Raw genomic sequence first — 20,440 nt, forward strand, 5'->3', positions numbered from 1 at the left:
ATATAATCTTATAGAAGACTCGTCAGCTCTTAACGGTGTCCAAACGCTACCCTACAACATGGTTCTTCTGGATCCAAACCTTAGCTCCTTCTCCCATACCATGCTGCTTCCTCAGGTTGAGATCAAATGCCTAATCCAGAGACTGGTCTCACCCAGAACTTGTGCCCAGTATGGTAATAATGCGGCCATCGATCTTAATTCACATTCTAAATTTCTTCATGTCCGTGAATTCAGTTCAGCCCAGCTCCTTGCTCTCTAACTCCCTGGTCTCGGCCACTCCCTCTCTAAGTCACATTTGTGGACTTCCTCTTCCTCTGCCCAATCCTAAACATTAAGTATTTCTCAGAGTTTTGTTCTGGAACCTCTTTTTTCCCCAATCTTCTCACTCTTCCTGGGGTTTTTCACCCATCCCATGGCTTCAGTTACCATCTATAGGTACTGAAGACGTCCATCCACACTTGCATCTCAGGACCAGACATTTCCGAATGTACTCAACTTCCTGGCATGTATCTCTACTTGGAAATCTCATAAGAAATTAAAAATCGGCATGTCTAGGGGTACCTGGCTGGCTCAGTCAGTGGAGCATGAGACTCTTGATCTCAGGGTTGTTAAGTCCTAGCCCCATCCATGTTGGGTGTGGAGATTACTTAAAAATAAAATCTTTCAAAACAACATCTACAACAAAATCAACATGTCTAAAACTCACCTGTTTGTTCCTCTAACCCTCTCTTCCTCCTATTACCATCACCTTGGTAAGTGGCCTTCTTGCTAAATACACTTCAGAACCATTCTTGATGCTTCCTACTTCACCTCTACTTCCTAAATCCTTCTCAATTATGGCTACTTCCTAGGTCCTTACTGCCACTTATGTTTGGCTTACTGAAACAGTAACAAAAATTACAATGAAAAACACGAGGTCAGCCTTGCTTGGGTTCAAATCCTGGTTCCTCCCACTTACTAGCCAGGTAGCCTCAGTAACATACCTGATTTAAGCCAGCATTTTTCAAATTTTCTATACAGTGACCCTATGGGCAAAATCCTTTCCCCCAATGCATGAAATTTTGACCTTCAGTTAACGCTCCAGCTCTGTTCCCCTGGGAACCTGATTAAGGGTAAGAATGTCAACTATGTTACCAGGCAACATCGCTTACGGTAAAAACGATCCCTCGCTGCTAAACTGAATCCGAACTGAATCTGAACAGGGAGCACTATAAATACTTGATGGGACGCTCTGCTTTGGGCTTCATGCAGTGGGGTGACTCTTGTAACTGGGCATGTCCACTGGGAGGACCCTGAAAGCCATGCCTACAGAGTTGTTACAAGACGCACTGGCTCTTGTGAAGCATAAGACTATTGTGCCAGGCTGGCTCTACCACGGTCTTCTTCAGGATCTCATGTCCCCGCATCTCAGCAATCACTAGACGGCTGCAGAGACTGCTATACGGGCTGAAGCAAAATGTCTTGACGCTGTCTTGCTGGTAAGCTCTGGTTTCTGTCTCACATTGTTCTAAGTACACTGGTACCAAGTATGGGCCTGGACAGTCTTGTGAGTCTGAATATTTAGCTGAACTTAAGATGCCCCGGTGGTGTGGGGCGCCTCGGTGGCTCAGTCAGTTGAGTGTCGGGCTCTTGATTTCTCCTCAGGCCACGATTTTGCGGTCGGTGGGTTTGAGCCCCGCGTCGGGCTCCGCGCTGACAACATAGAGCCTGCTTGGGATTCTCTGTCTCCCTCTCTCCGCCCCTCCCCCGCGTGCGCCTTCTCTCTCTCTCAAAATAAATAAACTTTAAAGAAAAGAAAAAAAGAAGAGCCGGTGGTGGCTGCTGCAGACACACAGTAGGGAATACATTTCACACTGTAACTAGCACACACATATAGACATATATCTGTATCTCTACAAAACAAAAACTTCATGAAACATTACATGTGTGCTAGGTACTCTACCATTTCACATTCTGTTTTGCTGATTTTATTTAAAAACTCTGGTTACAATACATTATACTGATTTCACACAGCCTACTAATGGGTCATGACCCACCGTCTGGAAAACATGGGCTAAGCCCTACGTTCCTTGTCTAAAAAAAAGTAATACCTAACTTTCACAAGGCTATTGTGAAGATTAAAATAGATAACCCATAAAAAGTGCCCAACACAGTAGGGGGCACATAGCGGGAGTCTCTAAACATTAGCTGCTATTATTGTTGATGATGTCCTAACTATACCTCCTGCCCACAGTCTTGATCATCTTCAATCCATTCTCCACACAGTGGCAAGAGGGAATTTTCTAAAACAAAGATCTGATCATTTCAAGTATTTGTTTAAAAATGCTTTCATGGATCCCCACTGCTCCTGGGTTTATCCCAGGGCCTTGTGCCCAAATTCCTACACAGCCTAGAAGGCCACAAGATCTGGCACAATGGACCTCTCCAGCTTCACCTCTTGCCTTAGCCTGAGTCAGCCACATGGCCCACTATGCCCAGCCACACCAAATCTCCTTTGGTTCCTTAAGCTTACACGTATCTCTCCATCCTGGATTTGCATATATGTTCTACCCTCTGCCTGGGACATTTTTGTTCTTCCCCCAGAATTTGGACAGGCTAACTTTACTAGGATTTTAAGTCTTAGACTGAATGCCAACTCTTCAACGAAACTTCCTATAAAACTTAAGAATGAGTTGGGTGTCCCTCCCACATGTGGTCAGACTCAACTGTACTTCCCATAATGGCCACTGTAATTGTCTGAACACATGTCTGAAGCTCTCTGAGGACAGAGAACAGGCTATCTTGAAAACTGGCATATCCACAGTGCTTAGTGCCTTTTTTGATATGCAAGGTGTTTATTAAGGATCTACCTGATAAATGACTGAAATCACCTTCTCTCACATTAGCAATGCCCATCCCTACCACACAGGCAATTCAGAAATCACTTATGGCCACTGAACACAGAATTTCTTTTCTCTTCTCTCTTTGCCTGCCACATGGGGCCTCAGATGGGAACTCCTAGCCTTTCCACCTGGCAAGTCAAGTCCCCTCAAAACCCAGACTGGGGCAATCCTGACATTCTGTAATGAGAATGGTGAGTTCAGTCCGATTATCAGGAGAATATGGGCAAGCAGAGCTGCTTGAGCCCAGGTAGAAAGTTCCCTGTGTAGACCCCTAGTCTAAACCTCTATAGGCAAGGCTTTGTGTTTAGGTATGATGCTTAATGCCATCACCTATCACAGTAAAACTAAATGGTTTCTACGAGTTAGTTTGGCTATTGTTTCCTTCCCTACTCTCTTTGGCATATGGGTTTTGAAAAAAAAAGTAGTAATTATATTCCTTCCCCACTGGTAGGCAGGTTTGGTTAAATTTCCAGTAAGTTAACATTGTAAGGTTTATAATGGTGCTATCTTAAATTTTCCTTTTCTTCTCATCCCTCTGCTACTGCCTTTGGTCATTGCCTAGAAACCCTGGTGATAAAATACGCCTCTTCATGGTACAGAAATCAGCAGGTAGAATCTTCAGCCAAGTCAGATCTGAACACAGCTGAGCTGATAAGCACACTTCAGGCTGCTTAGAAAGGGCCCATGAGGACTTCTGTCTCGGCTAACCCATCATTGGGCCTGTCACTAATTTACTCACCTGTGGAAGAAAGTTTGGACGTGGAGTGAGTCGAGGAGGGGGGATAAACTGTGGTACTTTGATGGGCTGAGGAGGTGTTGCCTGAACCTGCTAAAAAATGGGAAACATAAATGAACCAGAGGACAATAATTGTTCAATATCAAAGCTTAGGCGTTCTTCAAGTAATTTTAGCATCGCTATTATCTGGGTCAGATAATCCTTTCTCAAAGTTTTCATTGTAGAATTACCCATCTGAATTGACTCTGCCTTGAGAAAACTGTCTTACTCTCTCACCTGCATGCTCCAGCGTACAAAATGAACCAACCGCATTTCATTTTCCTTACCTGCCTCATGTAAAACACAGCAGGCTCAGCAATCTTAGACAATTTCCTTTGACATTCAAGAACTCTTGCATGTACGTATTCTAAAAATCAAGACTGGATCCAAAGTAAAATCAAACTTGCTGCCTGGCCAAATGGGCTTCTTCCTAATAGAAGAGCTTTATCTAGCGGTGAATAGCTTTGTTCCTGTAGAGAACTCTCTCTAACTCTCAGCATTTGGCTGAGATAGCTGGTTGCTTCTCTCAAGATTCCTGGTAAGTGCTGAAGCGTCACTTCACTGCTATCTAGTTTCACTCGTCACTGGTCATCATTCAAAAACCACCAAGAGCTCTTAGCTGGCATTTTAAGAAAGGACTTTTCCAAACCACAATTTGGTTCTATTTCCCCCAAGCTTCAGAGAGCATCAGTTTCTAAATGGTTTTACCCTAGACTCTCATCGACAATTTTGGTTCAAGTACTTCTTCTTCAAGGGATCTTTTTTCTGATGGACCTTGGACACGGACATTGTTAATTTTTGGATTTCTCGAATATTTGTAAAGCGCCTCAGCTTGCTCTGGGACTTCCTGGGTGCAGCCCATTTCAACTAAACTAAATTTGAGCTAAAGGAATTCAGCAGGGAGTTTTCCCCAAATCGGTAATACAGAACCAGAGAGTGTAAGCATTCGAGTATCACAGGAAGGTTTGCGAACAGGATGGAGAGAGATACATGAAACAGTGTGCATGCTGCTCTGAAGGACGTTCCCCCACAAGCCAGGTCATGCTTCGACCTCAGGTAACGCACTGCATGCGTTTTGGTCCTTGGTGTCGAGGACACTTCTACAGCTGTTTGAGCACCCGGCAGGAATGCCATACTCCCTTGTCAGCCCCAAAGGCAAAACTTGGTATGGTTGAATGACGGAGACTAAAAAAATCCAGCAGGGGCATAAAATGGATATACTCTACAAATGCATATCCTGAACCCTCTCATGTGGGCACACATGAGTAGCAGCTGCTGGCTTACCAGAGTGACTGTGTTTTTTGCCACAATTTGGACAGCCTCTGCCCCAGGCCCAGTGACCTTACTAGACGTCTGGAGGTTGACCGGTGTGGTCTGCACATCAGTGCTGAGCACAGCCTTCTGACTGTTGATGGCGGTCACCATAGCAATGGTAGGTCTCTGGCCCACAACAGAGGCAGGCATGGTCGCAGTTGCTGCTTTCAAGACGAGAGGTAGTGTCTTTGTGGTAATCATAGAAGCTGTAGTTACAGTCTTCTAGGAGACATGGAGAACAGATATTAGGACACTGAAGTGTGACCCCGCTAAACAATATGCTGCTAATCCCCAGAAGAAAACAATGCAACGATTCTCATGATCAAGTTTCTCACTAGAACATTTCTTATGGGTACGCACAGCACGCTTCTTACTATAGGGAAGGATAATCTCTAGTTTGTGCCAGGGTTTTCAAAGTTAGCTTCCAGTTCATAGTAATAACTACAGACAGATATGGGCACAGGATTTTCAACAATGAATGGGGTGGGTTTACAGATAAAGAATATGAGTATACCTATTTAGTCTGGTTTTTTATTCTTTTCTTGCTCTCAATTAATTTAAACTCTGTAGAAGTTGCAAATCAATGAGGTACACACCATGTCTATCTTTAATTGCTACAACCTCATCAATATGAAGAAAGCCATCATATAATTCTGGTTATCTGCCTCCTGTGACACAAAAGCTGGGATGAAAGGACAGTGTCTTTTCATTCGAGTGTCACCCTAGAGAGGAGGAAGGGAAACTCGCGTGAGGATTTGCACAATTGTTGCCTCAGAGGCAGTAAATCCCAAACTCTAGATAGGAAAACCTATTGACCGACTAGTTTTGTAAACACCAGCTCTCGATATCAAAGGGATGTGGGTCACTGACTACCATTTCTTCTCTGGAGGACTGCTGCAGAAGCGATCAAAGATCCAGTGAGATACGACAAGGTGGAAACAAACACCTGCGTTTCAAAAAGGCTTATAGATCAGAGGACGAACAGAGGTGGCGGGGCTGACTGATGCTCCCCGAAGTGCCACTGTGGCTCTGCAGCCGCAGTTTCCAGACTTCTGACTAGAGTAATTAAAGGGGCCAGCTATGAAACAAGAAAACGCAAACAACCTTGCTACGTGGCATACACGCCTCTCTCGTGTCGCTACTCACTCCAGATCCAAACGTTTCAGGGACGTGAAAGTTTATCTGGTCCAATATGCTCGTTCTGATTTTGACACGACTCCACCTTTTTCTTCTTATTCTACACTTGCACTGTCCAATTTGGTAGCTACCGGCCACACATGGCTATTTAAATTCAAATTAAAACAAAATAAAATTAAAACATCAGTTCCTCAGTCACACTGTCTACATTTCAAGTGTTCAAGAGCCACTTGTGGTTAGTGGCTACCAACCTGGACAGTGAAGCTTTCTACCACCGCGGAAAGTTCTACTGGACAGCACTGCTCCAGACCAGTGAAAAGGACCCTGCTGTCCCCGAAAGAGATCTGGACAAATCCCCTTGTGCATTTCTATTTCAGTGGCTGTGTCAGAACTTGTGTATTAAGTTGTTTTTTTCTAGGTAATGATTTCTATGTTCTGCTGTAAACACACATGTACGTTATCTTTTAACCTCTTTATTTTCTTTCAATGAAAACAATTAATGACCTCGCCTCATCTAACCCATCGTAGCCTACGAGCAATCCTTATTAATGCTTGTAATTAAAATCACCCAAATCTTTGTTTCCTCTTCTGTAGTCAACAACACAGGCACATCTCATTGTCCTTGCCACCGCTTCCTCAAAGGTGAAATGGGAGTAAGAGGGGAATGCTGATATTTATCCTGGGAAGTAGTGGGTCATCTGCTATCTATCCAGGATAAAAACCAAACCAAAGCTAAATGCTATATGTCATTAGAAATATCACGGGAGGGGTGCCCGGGTGGCTCAGTTGGTTGGGTGTCAGATTTCAGCTCAGGTCATGATCTCGTGGTTCGTGAGTTCAAGCCCTGCGTCAGGCTCTGTGCCGACAGCTCACAGCCTGGAGCCTGCTTTGGATTCCGTGTCTCCGTCTCTGCCCCTCCTCCGCTCATTCTCTGTCTCTCCCTCTCTCTCAAAAATAAGTAAACATTAAAATATTTTTTTAAAAAAGAAGTATTACGGGAGTGTAGCAGGAAGGACTGACTTTACATTGCCAGCTATTTATAGTAAGTGTTTTTATTTTTTATTTTTATTTTATTAAACAAAAAAAATTTTTTTAACGTTTATTTATTTTTGAGACCGAGAGAGACAGAGCATAACCCGGTGTGGTATCAGCCCTATCTTTCAGTTTAAGACATTAAAACACAAAGAACTTTTCAAGCGGTAAGCAAGTCACACAGATGGCATTCCATCTTGTTCCCAGCACAGGTTATGGAAGTAAAAGCTCTAATCAGCAGAACTCACTGACATGGGTTTTAAAAAAATGGTGGTGCATACTGTCGCTGCTTTGAAAGACGTCATGTAATTTTGTTTGAGGCGTCCTTGGCTCACGTAAATTATCACCAATATTTTTGAATAATCCTAAAGTGATTATGCTAAAAAACGGAGCAAAACCTCAAACTCACCTGAATTATAATACTTACCATTAACCGCAACACTTAAAAAACCCTGAAACCTAACAAATTTGTTTGTTCGCATCTTAGGTTAGCATTTTATTCTAGTTTATATTTATTTGTAGCCAATTTCACAACACGTATTCTAGCATCTACATAATCCTCTGTATACACAGGCACAAGACCTGGTGCTATATTCACCAGTGAAAACTTTCTGAAAAATGTATTTGTGGGGCGCGCCTAGGTGGCTCAGTCGGTTAAACGTCTTACTCTTGATTTCAGCTCAGGTCTTGATCTCACAGCCCCTGAGTTTGAGCCCCACATCGGGCTCTACGCTGGCAGTGCAAGGCCTGCTTGGGATTCTCTCTCTCCCTCCACCCCTCTGTCTCTCTCTCTCTCAAAATAAATAAATAAACTTAAAAAAAGTAAAAATATATTCACTAACTAGTTATTGACACCAGGTATTAACACAAGTATTGCTTAAATCTCTACCCCTGTTCTGGTGCTTACTGTATTCTAAGTACCTGGAAATATACACACAACTCTTGGGAGTGTTCGAGTTTAGATGACAAAGAGAATTCAGAATTTTGAAATCCAAACCTAACGAAAACCTCTGACCTTCTTGGCAAGAAGAAGAGAAGACACAGAGAGGAAAGGTGTCCAACAACAAATAAAATTATTTTTCTGGAAGCTGTGGTTAGTGTCTGGCTGGCTGATGGCACCCAATTGTGATCAGCTTCAAGATAAGATAGCAGTTTCCACACGGTTTCACGAAGAGGTTACTTTTGACAAAAGCCAAAGTGCACCAACTGGAAGTTAATGCCGAAATACAGGCCAAGAAGCACTAAAAGCAAAATCCTTTTTATTTATTTATTTATTTTTTACCAAGTTATTATTGTCGTTTACCTGCAGAACATGAGGTACTGACTGAAAACAGGCTCTAATGAACAAATGAGAAGTTAGAGGGATTATTACTATGGGCTCTAATGAACTTCCATACCTATTTTAGACTCTTTTCGTTTAATTCTGAGTGGAAGGTAACTGTTGCACACTCAGACGACTGCCAATAGAACCACCCCAACCCCCTTTTTGTCCCTAAGGGTTTATTTTCTATTTGGTTTTTTTAACTGCATGCTTCTTTACATTTGTATTACATCGTTAAAAATGACAGGGTTGTGAGAAGTTGAATAGAAGTTGAAGGGTATACCTGCATTCAACTCTTCCTATTTTTTTCTATTTTCCTTCTTCTTTTTTTTTTTCTATAGATTGAAAAAATGTCAAAATCTACATACAAGGATGAGCTTGAGTTAACTGAGTAAAGGGAGCTGGTCCCCCCACTCCCCATGCCTTGGTCCATGCTAGAATAAAAAACTTTCTCTTCTTAGCATCTCCTCTTTGTCTGCCTTAATTGCTACTTAATAGCCATTCCTTTCTGAATTTAGATATTTAGTATAGGACATATGCAACCTCCCATTCATTTGTCCTTGAGTTCATGAACCTTTAATGACTCCCTATGACTGCCCCAAACCCCAAAGGTTCTGTCTGCATTGGAGGGCTTCTACAAGCTAGCCTCTTTCTCCCTTTCTCCCTTTCTCCCTTTCTCTCCCAGAGTCCATGCTGCAGCCACATCAGCCTCCTTGCTGTTCTTCGGGCACGCATTTACTGTTGTGACTCCATGCTTTTGTCCACACTGTTCTCTACATCTGTGATGCTCTCCCCCATCTGCTCCCTCACTGAAATTGCATTCATCTGTCCACATCGTGCTCAAATGCCACCTCATTTATGAAGCATCTCTGATCCGTCTAGTTAAAATTACTCTGTCCTGTGGTCTTTTCACAGTTCCTCACTGGTACTTTCATTTTATTCTTCTTTGCTAGTGGTTTACATTTTCCTCTCCTCTAAACTTTCAAAATTCTCGAAGACAGAGATTCTGTCTTATTTGTGAATCTACCTTCTACATTGCCTAGTACAGTGTTTGCATATAATAGAGACCCAGTAAATATTTACAGAATGAATGAAAATGATGGTAATAGACTAGATTCTAGGCAGGGACCAGGACCACCAGAATCTAGCACACCGAGAGCATCCAACAAATATTGACGGTTTACTGTAAAGACAGAAACCAAAAACTCGAGAGTCTTTTGGCTTTTAACATTAAAGGTCTGCATTTAACAAAACAATAATATAAAACAAGCTTAGCTAAATCTATTAAATATATCAGGTGGGCTACCAGGTGGAGAGATGCCATACAACAGTTTTGAGGATAGCCCCTGGCCCCCTTACCGTCACTCACCATCCCCAAGCAGCACAGAACTGAGATTACTAGGGAAGGGAACAGCTATCGGAAGTATTCCATAAGTGTTTCCTCTGATTTGTAGGACAGGGAATGTTACTTGAACAGAAAGTTCCCGGGTTAAGAGAGAAAACTCCCACATGCTAGGAAACAATGAATTCTACCACACTCCTTCCATGTAAACACTTTCTGATCAAACTGTATTTTTCCAAGAGAACAAACTAATCAACTCCAACAAAAGTAATCTGATAAGCAGTCCTTCGGAAGAAATACAAATCCTGGCCAGGGGGTTTTAAAAGTGGGTCTGAATGCCTCATTTTCAAATAGCCTTGAAGTGGAGATGATGGTAAAATTTATACTCCAGCTATCTGATTTACAAAGGAATTACTCTTTTTCTTACTTTGGCATTTTCTATAACATTGGCATTTCTTTTTTTGGTATTATAGGGCAGAACAGAAGAGCAATGGATGGACAGACTTTTTCACCAGAACAGCTGGGTTCAAACCTTGGCTCTACCACATACACCACCTCTATGACTTTCAGTAATTACTTAATCTCTCTATGCCTTGGTTTTCTTTTCTAAAAAATATAATAATAATAATAATAATAATAATAATAATAGCCTTTTTAGGGTTCAGGTAAGGACTCTGTATGTTATTTACGTAAAGCATTCAGGAGAATGGCAGTAAATAGCAACCTCCACTAAATGTTACTTCTCTTTAATAATCTTTAGTATTTTTAGAAGTAATGTACTCTTCACTTGCAAAATGTTACAGATGAACCAGCCCAATGTCCGTACACAGTGAATAACGGGGTAAACTATAATCTTTTCTCCACATACAAAGATATAGTGAAGATTTGATACTGGTGGGTCAGAGGTACTCATGCTTAGGCTTCAGAACATCCCAATGTCCTCGAAATCACGTGCAAAAATGAGGTGTGAATGTGTATCATTCTGGAGAGAGGACCCACAGGTTTCAACGAAGTCTTAAAGGGGTCATGACCCCTACGAATCAGGGGCCACTGCTCGACCATCCCACTTTAAAAGGTATGCCCACATTACACGTAGGTGTGTGGAGATCAAGCCTGAGTAGTGTTCTTAACCGAACATTGTTCCCAAATAGGTCCCTTCTGTGTATCTTGATTGCCTTTCTATCCTTATAGGCTAGTTTAAATGGCCTTTTCAGTACAAACATCTGCAGGGCTGTACCAAGTTAGAATGTGAGTAAGCCTCCAGTTCTTGGTTCTAGTTTAGACCTACAGCATCCATTTCAGATCTCCTTCAGATTCATATGCTCATTTTGTTTCTCTGAATAATGGAAATGTATCACCCTTCTTCTGAATGTCTTTCTACCTGATTCCAAAGGCGCTGCTCCTGGAATTCTCACATCTCACTGCTAAGAATTCCAGAAAAACAATTCCAGAAGAGGCAGAGTCACACAGACTTTTAGAACAAGTGCAAAAAAAAAAAAAAAAAAAACTTCCAGAAATTCAAAGTAAGACCGTAGTTCTGTTCTAATTCAGAGAAGTGGTTTTCCTTTGCCACTGACTACGCTCCCCCTCTTCTTTAGGCAGGTGGGCAATCATGTAATTTCTGCGCCTTACTAACACCATTCCCTTCCGCCAATGAATTTCAAGTGATTTTGGCCCCGGTTCATAGTATAAAAAAAAGTAACCAAAACAACTTCTGTCTAGTCCTAGTGGGGCTCAGTGTTGTCTTACACAGACCCCAGTTCTACGTGACCAAGAGGAAATGAGCCCACCACAGGAAGCCCGCGGTACTCCATCCACACTTTTACCTGTGAAGCGGTCAGGTTGGGAGAGGGTGCAGCTGACTGGGCGTGGTGGTGGTGGTACTGCTGTTGTTGCTGTAGCTGCTGCAGTGGTTGCTGCTGTGCTGTTTGTAGTTTGTTTTCCGATTGTGGCAATGGCTGTATTTGGAACTTGTCTGGTTGTTCTTGCTTTACTATCAGGTTCTTCCGTAGCTGTTCAACTACTCTTTTCTACCCAACGAAGACAAAAAGAAACAATATCTATCAGGATACTGTCCTATCAGCTCTAAAAACGTGCAGCAACTATACGCCTCTGACGTCTTTCTGTAACCAGCTTAATCTAGAACTTGTTACATCTAAAATTCACAGAGTCCACATACGAGGAACTGATGCCATGAGAAACAGTTTATGTATGGAGGGAAACTGAGCCACACGGATGAGAAGGAAAGATAATGGAGATCACAGAGCAGAGCTCAGATTCCTTGACTGTTATTACCTTGGCATGCTAGTCTGGAAAGGCAAGACAGCACAGCACTGAAGACATGACTCTGGAGATACAAATTTGCTTTTGCAAGTTTTGCTACTTACCAGTTCTATGTTCATCAAGTTACCTAACCTATCTGTGTCTCAATTTCCTGTTCCGTAAAATGTGGTGATTAACAATATCCATAGGGTTCTTAATGAGTACCAAACAAGCTGCTGGGTGTAAAGTACTCACAACTGTGACTGGTACATTGTTGGTCATTTTACTTTTTATACCTGATAAAACAGACACCGGCCATACTAATTTCCGTTATTCAAACAGACATCATGTTTCTATCTCAGTTTCAAACATTAAGTAGACTTTTAAACAGAGAAAACTTGATTCCAGAAATATGCAACACGAACAATAGTCATTCTAAATTACTTAAATGTGTACCGCGTGAGCAGGACCTCTTTGCTGGGGTAGGATCTGTGAAAACACACGTTTGTTTAGGCAGAGGAGCAATTTACTTACATGGGATGAAAAACTTAAACCTAAGGTTTTTTTGAATTTTCTAGACCCTGTTCCAACCCCAGAAAAATGCGTATTTGGATACTTTCATTACTCTAATATATTTCAACAGAACGTAGGCTCCATGAAGCAAGGGCATTTTGTTCACAACTATGCTCCGGGCTAGGATTATGCGGCTAAGTAAATGTCTCTTCACAGGATGTATAAAGTGACGGGACCAGAGACCAGCAAATGACTCCGAGAACATGTAATATAAAACCAAAACCAAAACCAAAACACAACCATTTGGGGCCAGACCTGGACTGCTTCTCTTGCCCTAATGGCTGGAAGGAGGTATAAACGGCACTCCTCACACGTTCAAGTGAGCTCACCAGCTGAGATTTGCTATTTCTGATCAAAGAGACTGCCATTTTCCAATACAGATTATGAACGGAGAAAAATAAGCAAGTGAAGATCTTTAAATAAAGGATTAAGTAAAACCATATGGCCAGGTTGATTTTCAAATTCCTGCTTATGATTCTAACCAATTTCATTGCACATATTCTCCCAAGAATTCAAACTTGTAAGGTTATTTGCTTAACATATTTGAATATTAAAATATTTACAAAATGGATTTTTAAAAACTTTAGGTCAGTACAAAATACATCCTTTTTTTTTAATGTTTATTTATTATTGAGAGAGAGAAAGCGTGCGCGCGTGCGTGCTTGGGCGCACGCACAAACAGGGGAGAGGCAGAAAGAGAGGCAGACAGAGGATCCTAAGCAGGCTCTGTGTTGGGCTGTCAGCAGAGAGCCTGATGTGGGGCTTCAAGCTCATGAGCTGGGAGATCATGACCCAAGCTGAACTTGGACACTCAACTGACTGAGACACCCAGGAGCCCCAGTACAAAATACGTCCTTGAGAGACTTTTTTTTTTATACTTTTATCACACTTTTTAGACAATGAAAATATCATATAAAGGCCACTTTTGGTGGGGAAAGTCTAAACTTTATACTCTGCTATCACTGCCTCTTTGAGTAGTTAAATATTACAATGGAAAAAAAAAAAAGATGCAGAGTCCAAAGTCTTTGCAGAAGCTGTCTGCAGAATAGAAATGCAAATTAATAAAAATATCAAATTCTTATAAAAAATTAACTTTCAGGTCTTCAAAATCCTATTTCTCCAGTATAAAAGAAAGAGTAATGGAACGGACACAGTTTAGAAGGAAAAGTGGTAGAGATGGTGCTACAGATAATTTTGAGTATCACGTGTAGATTTGCGGTGACCGCCAGAACAGTAAGACACGTAACAATTAAATAATTATTTATAGTTGCTTTCAGTTCCCCTCCCTAACATATAACCAGCATTAAAGAAACACAGTAACAAATAAGTTGGGGGAGGGGAGGGGAGGGGAGGGGAGGGGAGGGGAGGGGAGGAAAAGAAAAAAGAAAAGAAAAGAGAAAAAAGAAAAGAAAGAAAAAGAAAAAGAAAAAATAGCTTAAATCAGGGGAAGGAGAGAAACCATGAGGAAGTAATATAACACAAATGTGACACCTGCCAAAAAATAAACTTTGAACAAAAACAGCACAGGAAACGAAGTAATTACTATACCAGGCACAAAAGGAAAGGGTATTTTTTCCTCTACGGCCACCCTTGGGAAACACAGTGCACCCTCCTACTTACTGCCTAACTGGGGTAAACCAGAAGCAAGAGACAAAGCCCGGAACCCACTCCCAGTGTTGTGTACAACAGAAGGGAACAGTAGGGGAAAGAACGAGAAAGGGATGCAGGCTAGAGTACTAGGCAGCCATATGGCTAGAACAAGGTGACGACCAATCAGAACCAGAATCACGAAAGTGGGAGTCAGTGAGTCACAGTACATTCACAACTGTTCCTCCCCCAGGGCTTGAAACAAAGCCTGTAGAACCAGTGGGGAGGCATAGGGATCAAAATACTTGCAAACTTAGATTAGTCTTTGAGAGAAGGAAAAAAAAAACAAAAAAACAAAAAACCAGGAAGAGAAGAAAGCCCTGCAGATTGGATACAGGTCAGGTCGTACAAACTGGGCAAAATTTTCTTTGAAAGAAGATTCTGGTATATTTCAGAGTGCCACACAGAAAATGCATTGCTCCTGCACTCCTTGCTATGTTCACATTAGAGGAATACCAAGTGTGGGGTTGTGTATGCCTATGAAATTTTTTTAAAAAATCAAGGTCTGAGGGAAGCACTGATGCCTTCTGTCACTTAAACATCTATCGCCGCATTTTGAAAACCAACAATCTAAAGTTAGGTGAGCTCTAGCAGTGGAGGCATTCAGGTGTGCAGAAGCCCTGTATACTCTTTTAAGGACTAGCTAATAAAGGGAGAGTTGTCGTGCACTTTAGCTGGCTTCTCTAAGTTCCACAGTCCAGTCTTGTTCTAGAGCTTAGTCCTGCAGTGCTGGCAAACACACCAGTCACTTTAACTCCAGCAGGACCCTGACCTGGAGGAGTACTAGTTCTGGGTGGCAGTGAGAGCATACTGCTACCAAATTTCGTAAATTTTAGCTACATGCTGTATCAAACAAAGTTCTTATGCATCCTCTCATCTCTACAGGAAAGGAGCCTATACTTTTATTATTACGTGTTTTAAACAAAGAAATCATGACTTCTGATTCGGCAAGGACTTCTGCTGGTCATTAGTGAAGGTTATACAAAATAAACAATTTGGTACTTTCAATGCTATTCACATATAAAGGAGACCTTGAAATGTAGCTAATTATCTTGGAACATTAACCTGAAGCTTTGAAAAAAGGCTAAGTGTCACAAACTGGCCATTTGTCACTGACTAATAAGTTAATGAAAGTTAAAAAGAAAAGGGAGCAGGGAGAGAAGGCAATGAGGAAGGAAAAACGGCAAAGAATGAAGGCAGAAGGGAGGGAGAAAAGTCAGTAACTTATCATCTTCTTTCCTTAATGTATTTTCTGTAACAATAGGCCAGTGGGCCCGGTGTCCAGAATGGCTAGGACCGCCCCCTCCAATCAATTCATCTGTCAAGAACTGCTCCATAAACCCAGCATGTAATTCCAAGCCTCAGATTCCCTTGACATTCTCATCACTAGGTTTTATCAAGGCTTGTTCAGGCAGAAGAGTTCACAGAGCCTGTAACACTTCAAGTCACAGTTTCTGAGACAGGTAGTCACGGTGATCAATATTGTGACATTCAGCGATACTATCAACGTGTTCCCACAACAGCAAGACGGATCCCAAAGAAAAATGCAGAAGTCTGTAGGTCCAACTCAACAGAAACTCGGGTTCGTGTTTCAGCTACGTAAGTCAATCATTCCAAGTCCCATGGCACCAGTCAATACAGAAGGGAGATGGAGAGATGGCAGGACAGCCCCCACGCCTCCAATCAAGCCACCACTTTATTTCCATCAAATTGTCACACGAATTTTAGAAAGCTTCTCTCAAAAGGAACTCCAGGTGCAGGGCCCTGCCCTCCATAATTGCATGTCAGTGATCAGTCACTCAACTTGTCTGTGTTCCATTCTGCATTATCTGTTTTATATCAATTATGAGAGGGCCACACCCACTCAGACATCTTACACGGTACTGCCTTAAAAATGCATCCATTGTCCCCTCCGCGAATCAGTCATACAATATGAAAACAGAACCTGCACCCTTCATGCCAGAGACAGAAACTTTTCACAAATACAGAAAGTCAAGAACAAATCTTACCTATCTTCCTACCTAAAATGCAGTGAAAAAATTTTGCAGGTACCAACTGCTCAGGGAACAAGGGCTACTAAATTTTTGTGAATAGAAAAACTAACACGGAGAAACTTACATCTGTTGAAGTCAGAATTTACTCGGACACACACACACACACACACACGTTTTCTACTGTCTGAAATTCAACCACTGCATTTATAAGTAACACCAATATACATCAACACTGAAGTCACAGGAAGCAGATTATGCTCTGAAGAATAGTGTATGTGTTACTGACATAAAATTAATGACAAAATCAAATCCAGGGTAAAAAGTGTGTTTAATAAAAGAAAATAGGAAAAAAAAAAACTCCCAGAACTCTGAGTGAAGGGTCTACCATTTTATGAACAAGAACACAAGGAAAGGACAATAAACTCCCTTTTCTAATGCACTAAGTGCAATTCAAGGAAAGAATATGCACTCAAGTTATTAGAGGGAATGTTTAGGGGAGACATGCAGGACAGGATTTTGACAGAGGAGGAGGAGGAATATTGGCAGCAGCAGATATAAAAATATACTCAACTAAAAATAACTGCATTTTATTTGTTTTTGTAAGGCACTAGAAAGTTTTCCCCAAACTCTCCGATACTCAGTTTCGGGGTTAAAATTAAACAGTTTCTAACCTATTAAAACACCTTTTAAAAAGGGATATACCCTTTAAGCATACCACCTGTTTGACAGAAGCAGTATCTACAACCATCTCATCTTATACACCGAACTGTTTATGCTGTGTACTAAAGAGGGTCTGCTTGGTCTTAGAGAGTTGCGAACACTGATACTCATTTCATAGTTCTGCAAAGTGTCACGGAACTAGGAGAGTACAATATACGTGAATTAAGAAACAGCAGCTGTTGGAATTACCGGTTTTTTCAATAAAGTTCAAAATTCTCTACATGGATGCTTAACAGATGGTGGAGAGTACACATGTCTTGGTACTGATTAGACTTTGGCTTACTTTTTTAATTAAAAAAAATTCTTTGGGGTTTACTTTTCCTTCAACACACACACACACACACACAGACATTTACATCAGTAGGTTTTTACGTCCTATCTCCAGAGGAGATTAGACCTTTTATTCATATCAATGGGATTTATATTCCATCTCCATAGGGGATTAGACCCTTTATTTGAGAGCCTGACTGAAATGCGGTTTACATTTTTCTTACTTAGTCCATTCATGCTCTAACAGATAAACTCCACCCCTTCTCATGCGTGACTATAAAAGACTAAGACTGCTGTAGTCAAACTTTGCCCAAATCGAGGGACCCTTCTAAGAACTTGGGAACTGCCTTTATTTGCACCAAATAAGAAAAAATGTAGTTGCTATACTCGAGAGAGATGTGGCCTCCGGAGCACTACGGTTCTCCAATATGTAACACACCCAGATGTGAGGGCAAAATAGTATAAACACAGAGACAGACTAAAAAGAGCCCTGCATGCTGGGAATGGTGGCGGTAAGATAGTTCTCCACAATAAAAGACGAAGGAAGCCAAAATCAGAACCCATTTGGTTTACATTTAAGTTCTCCATGTTTCTTGAAGCATTAAGCTATACTGTCCTGCCTACTTCGGAAAAATACTGAGGATCAACTGAATTAATGGAAGGGAATGCTTTAGAAAACTATTGAGGGCAATGTGAAAATAAGGGATGCGTAACCAGTGAATAACAGAGTCTGTCTAGTATGAATTTTTAACTCAGAGCAACAGCTAACTAAATGTGACTTTCTCTTCCAATGTCAATTGTATTTCAATCACTTGATTTTTAACATCTAATCAAATATTTTTGTTAGTTTTTTAATGACAATCACCCAAAAAAGTACAGGATTAAGAAACAGAATGCTACTTGTCGCCTTTTTATCTCAAAAATCAAACACATTAGGGAATATTTCCCTGTATATTCCCCTGTACAGAAATCTAGGTACCAGCCCAGATTTCTTATACCTCTACAGCAGTTCAGGGCCATATTCTGAATGCATAAAATAGATGTCCAATTTAAATGCAACCTGACCCAGCAAACACCCTAGATGCAGTAATGAGAATAGCAGAAAAACAAAACACATGAGAACCATTTATAATCTGCACAATTTCGCTGCTTTGCCAATATAAGAAAGAGCCTGAATCTATGTGTTTGTACCACAACGAGATATGACATGGAGGCTATTAATTTGCAAATTAGGCTCCAGTTTATCAAAATGCATGCCCCTCTGTACCTATGTGTTACAGATCTCCACACACCAGCAGACTGTCATTCATCATTCCCTGGCTCTCTCCCCCAACTTAGAAGGCAGCATTGCCTTGTTAGTGTCAGAGTTGTTCCACACACTGTAGAAATTCTCTTTGGTCTGTCCTGAAGCTGCTCTGGTTGGTTTTCCTCACAGGAGAATTATGATTGGAGGCTGCTGTGTAGTAGCTGTCCCTGACAAGTTGGATATGAAAATACAATTTAAGTACAGTAATGATCCTTACGTGGGCGGAGGGAAAAGGAGGAACAAAACCCCAAACCTCTACCATTTTATGGGACACTGCTCAGTTAAAAGATGGCTTTGCCTCTGTGCAAGCCCCGGGTACAACGAGAGAGGAATTCCTCTTTCCACAAAAACACAAGATAGAATAAGATGCCAGAAGAGGTAAATATAACAGATAACCAAATTCTACGCAGAATGCATGTACCAGGACACAAATCAATCACGGGTAAAGGCGGGGATCTTTTAACAATCCTTAAATCTGCAGTTTTTTTTTTCTTAAAAGAGAGAAAAAGACAACAGTATTATAACAATACACTATGTCAGGATACATCAAGTAGAAAATATTTTCTGAGGATATGTAATATTTTCCTTACATGCGATAAAAGGAAGTCCTACCAATCACTAAACACTGACATTCTGAATTGGGAAATCTCTTAACAAAAGTATATCCTGAACAACACTCTGGATGTTTAAAAACAACTGTTATCGGGGCGCCTGGGTGGCTGAGTCGGTTGGGCGGCCGACTTCCGCTCAGGTCATGATCTCGCGGTCCGTGAGTTCGAGCCCCACGTTGGGCTCTGTGCTGACAGCTCGGAGCCTGGAGCCTGTTTCAGATTCTGTGTCTCCCTCTCTCTGACCCTCCCCCATTCATGCTCTGTCTCTCCCTGTCTCAAAAATAAATAAAACATTAAAAAAAAAAATTTAAAAAACAAAAACAAAAAAAACAAAAACAAAAACAAAAAAAACAACTGTTATCATCTGCCATGACAGCATTAAACACACGGGTTAAAAGAAAATTCCAAAGCTACTTACTGAGTGTCTCTTAATTTCACAAAGTAGTCGCTATTTCAGTAGTTTAACTTCTCACTAAGTATTTGTTACAATCACGTGAAGAGAAAAACGAACAGCGTTATGAATTTGCTTTCTGACAAGACCCCACGCGAAACAACGCAGAGGAGCAACGCCACGACCTACGGAGGCCGCCAAGATGAGAGACGGTAACTCCAAGGGACTGGATCTTCCAAGACTCGTGACAAAGGGGGAGTTGCCCTACTCTGGGTTTAGTCTGACTTTTCTGCATCAGGGACAGAAGAAACTTGAACTCCTCTTTCGGAATTTCCAAGCAGGTTTGCCTTTTTTTTGTTTTGACTTGTCAGTACTAGAAATTTTGTTAAAGAGAGCTAGAGATTCAGCAACATGGGAGAAAAGCATGAGTAATCTCTGAATGAATAAAAAGCATTTGGTTAAAGAACTTAAGTATTTTATTAAATCCTAAGTGTGAAGAAAAACAGTTTTCACAGGCTATGAAAACCACTAAATCCAACTCTATACGAATATTTAGTTTTTACACACACACACACACTCTCTCTCTCTCCAAGGTTTAGAAAAGATGGAATGGCTGCAGTAAAAATGATTTGTTGCTCGTATCTTCTTTCAGCATGCTTCTTAGTACGAAAGGTGGAGCTCACCCTTCTTACCTCTACTGTTCTCCAGTTTCCACATCCAACAAAGTTACTGAGGTGCAGGGTCAGAAGACAGGAGAACACGTACTGAACATAAGATCAGTCCCTTGATTTTTAGAAAAACACACTTTAGTTTTTAGAGCAGTTTTAAATTCATAGTGAAATTGAGTAGAAAGTACAGATAAT

At 41.3% G+C, this 20,440-nt stretch overlaps 1 protein-coding gene and 1 long non-coding RNA gene across 23 annotated transcripts in view; one reads left to right on the forward strand and one right to left on the reverse strand.

Moving 5' to 3' along the window:
* The window catches only part of PHF21A (PHD finger protein 21A), a 194,764-nt gene that overhangs the window by 41,488 nt on the left and 132,836 nt on the right, over window positions 1-20,440 (reverse strand). For 15 of the 22 annotated variants that reach the window (XM_042957605.1, XM_007082104.3, XM_042957611.1 and 12 more), the window contains 3 exons: window positions 11,630-11,833; window positions 4,942-5,193; window positions 3,622-3,711 (listed from right to left, as the gene is read on the reverse strand). In XM_042957605.1, coding sequence (XP_042813539.1) covers window positions 3,622-3,711; window positions 4,942-5,193; window positions 11,630-11,833 — 546 coding nt within the window. The remainder of the gene's footprint in view (window positions 1-3,621; window positions 3,712-4,941; window positions 5,194-11,629; window positions 11,834-20,440) is intronic. The other 7 variants (XM_042957614.1, XM_042957609.1, XM_042957613.1 and 4 more) reach the window with 4 other exon arrangements.
* On the forward strand, window positions 984-13,100 carry LOC122230987. The gene is made up of 3 exons (XR_006208055.1): window positions 984-1,478; window positions 10,277-10,372; window positions 12,795-13,100. It is a non-coding gene; the product is annotated as an uncharacterized LOC122230987 (long non-coding RNA).

Source organism: Panthera tigris, chromosome D1 (assembly GCF_018350195.1).
Source record: "Panthera tigris isolate Pti1 chromosome D1, P.tigris_Pti1_mat1.1, whole genome shotgun sequence".
In the NCBI taxonomy this organism is placed as follows: domain Eukaryota; kingdom Metazoa; phylum Chordata; class Mammalia; order Carnivora; family Felidae; genus Panthera; species Panthera tigris.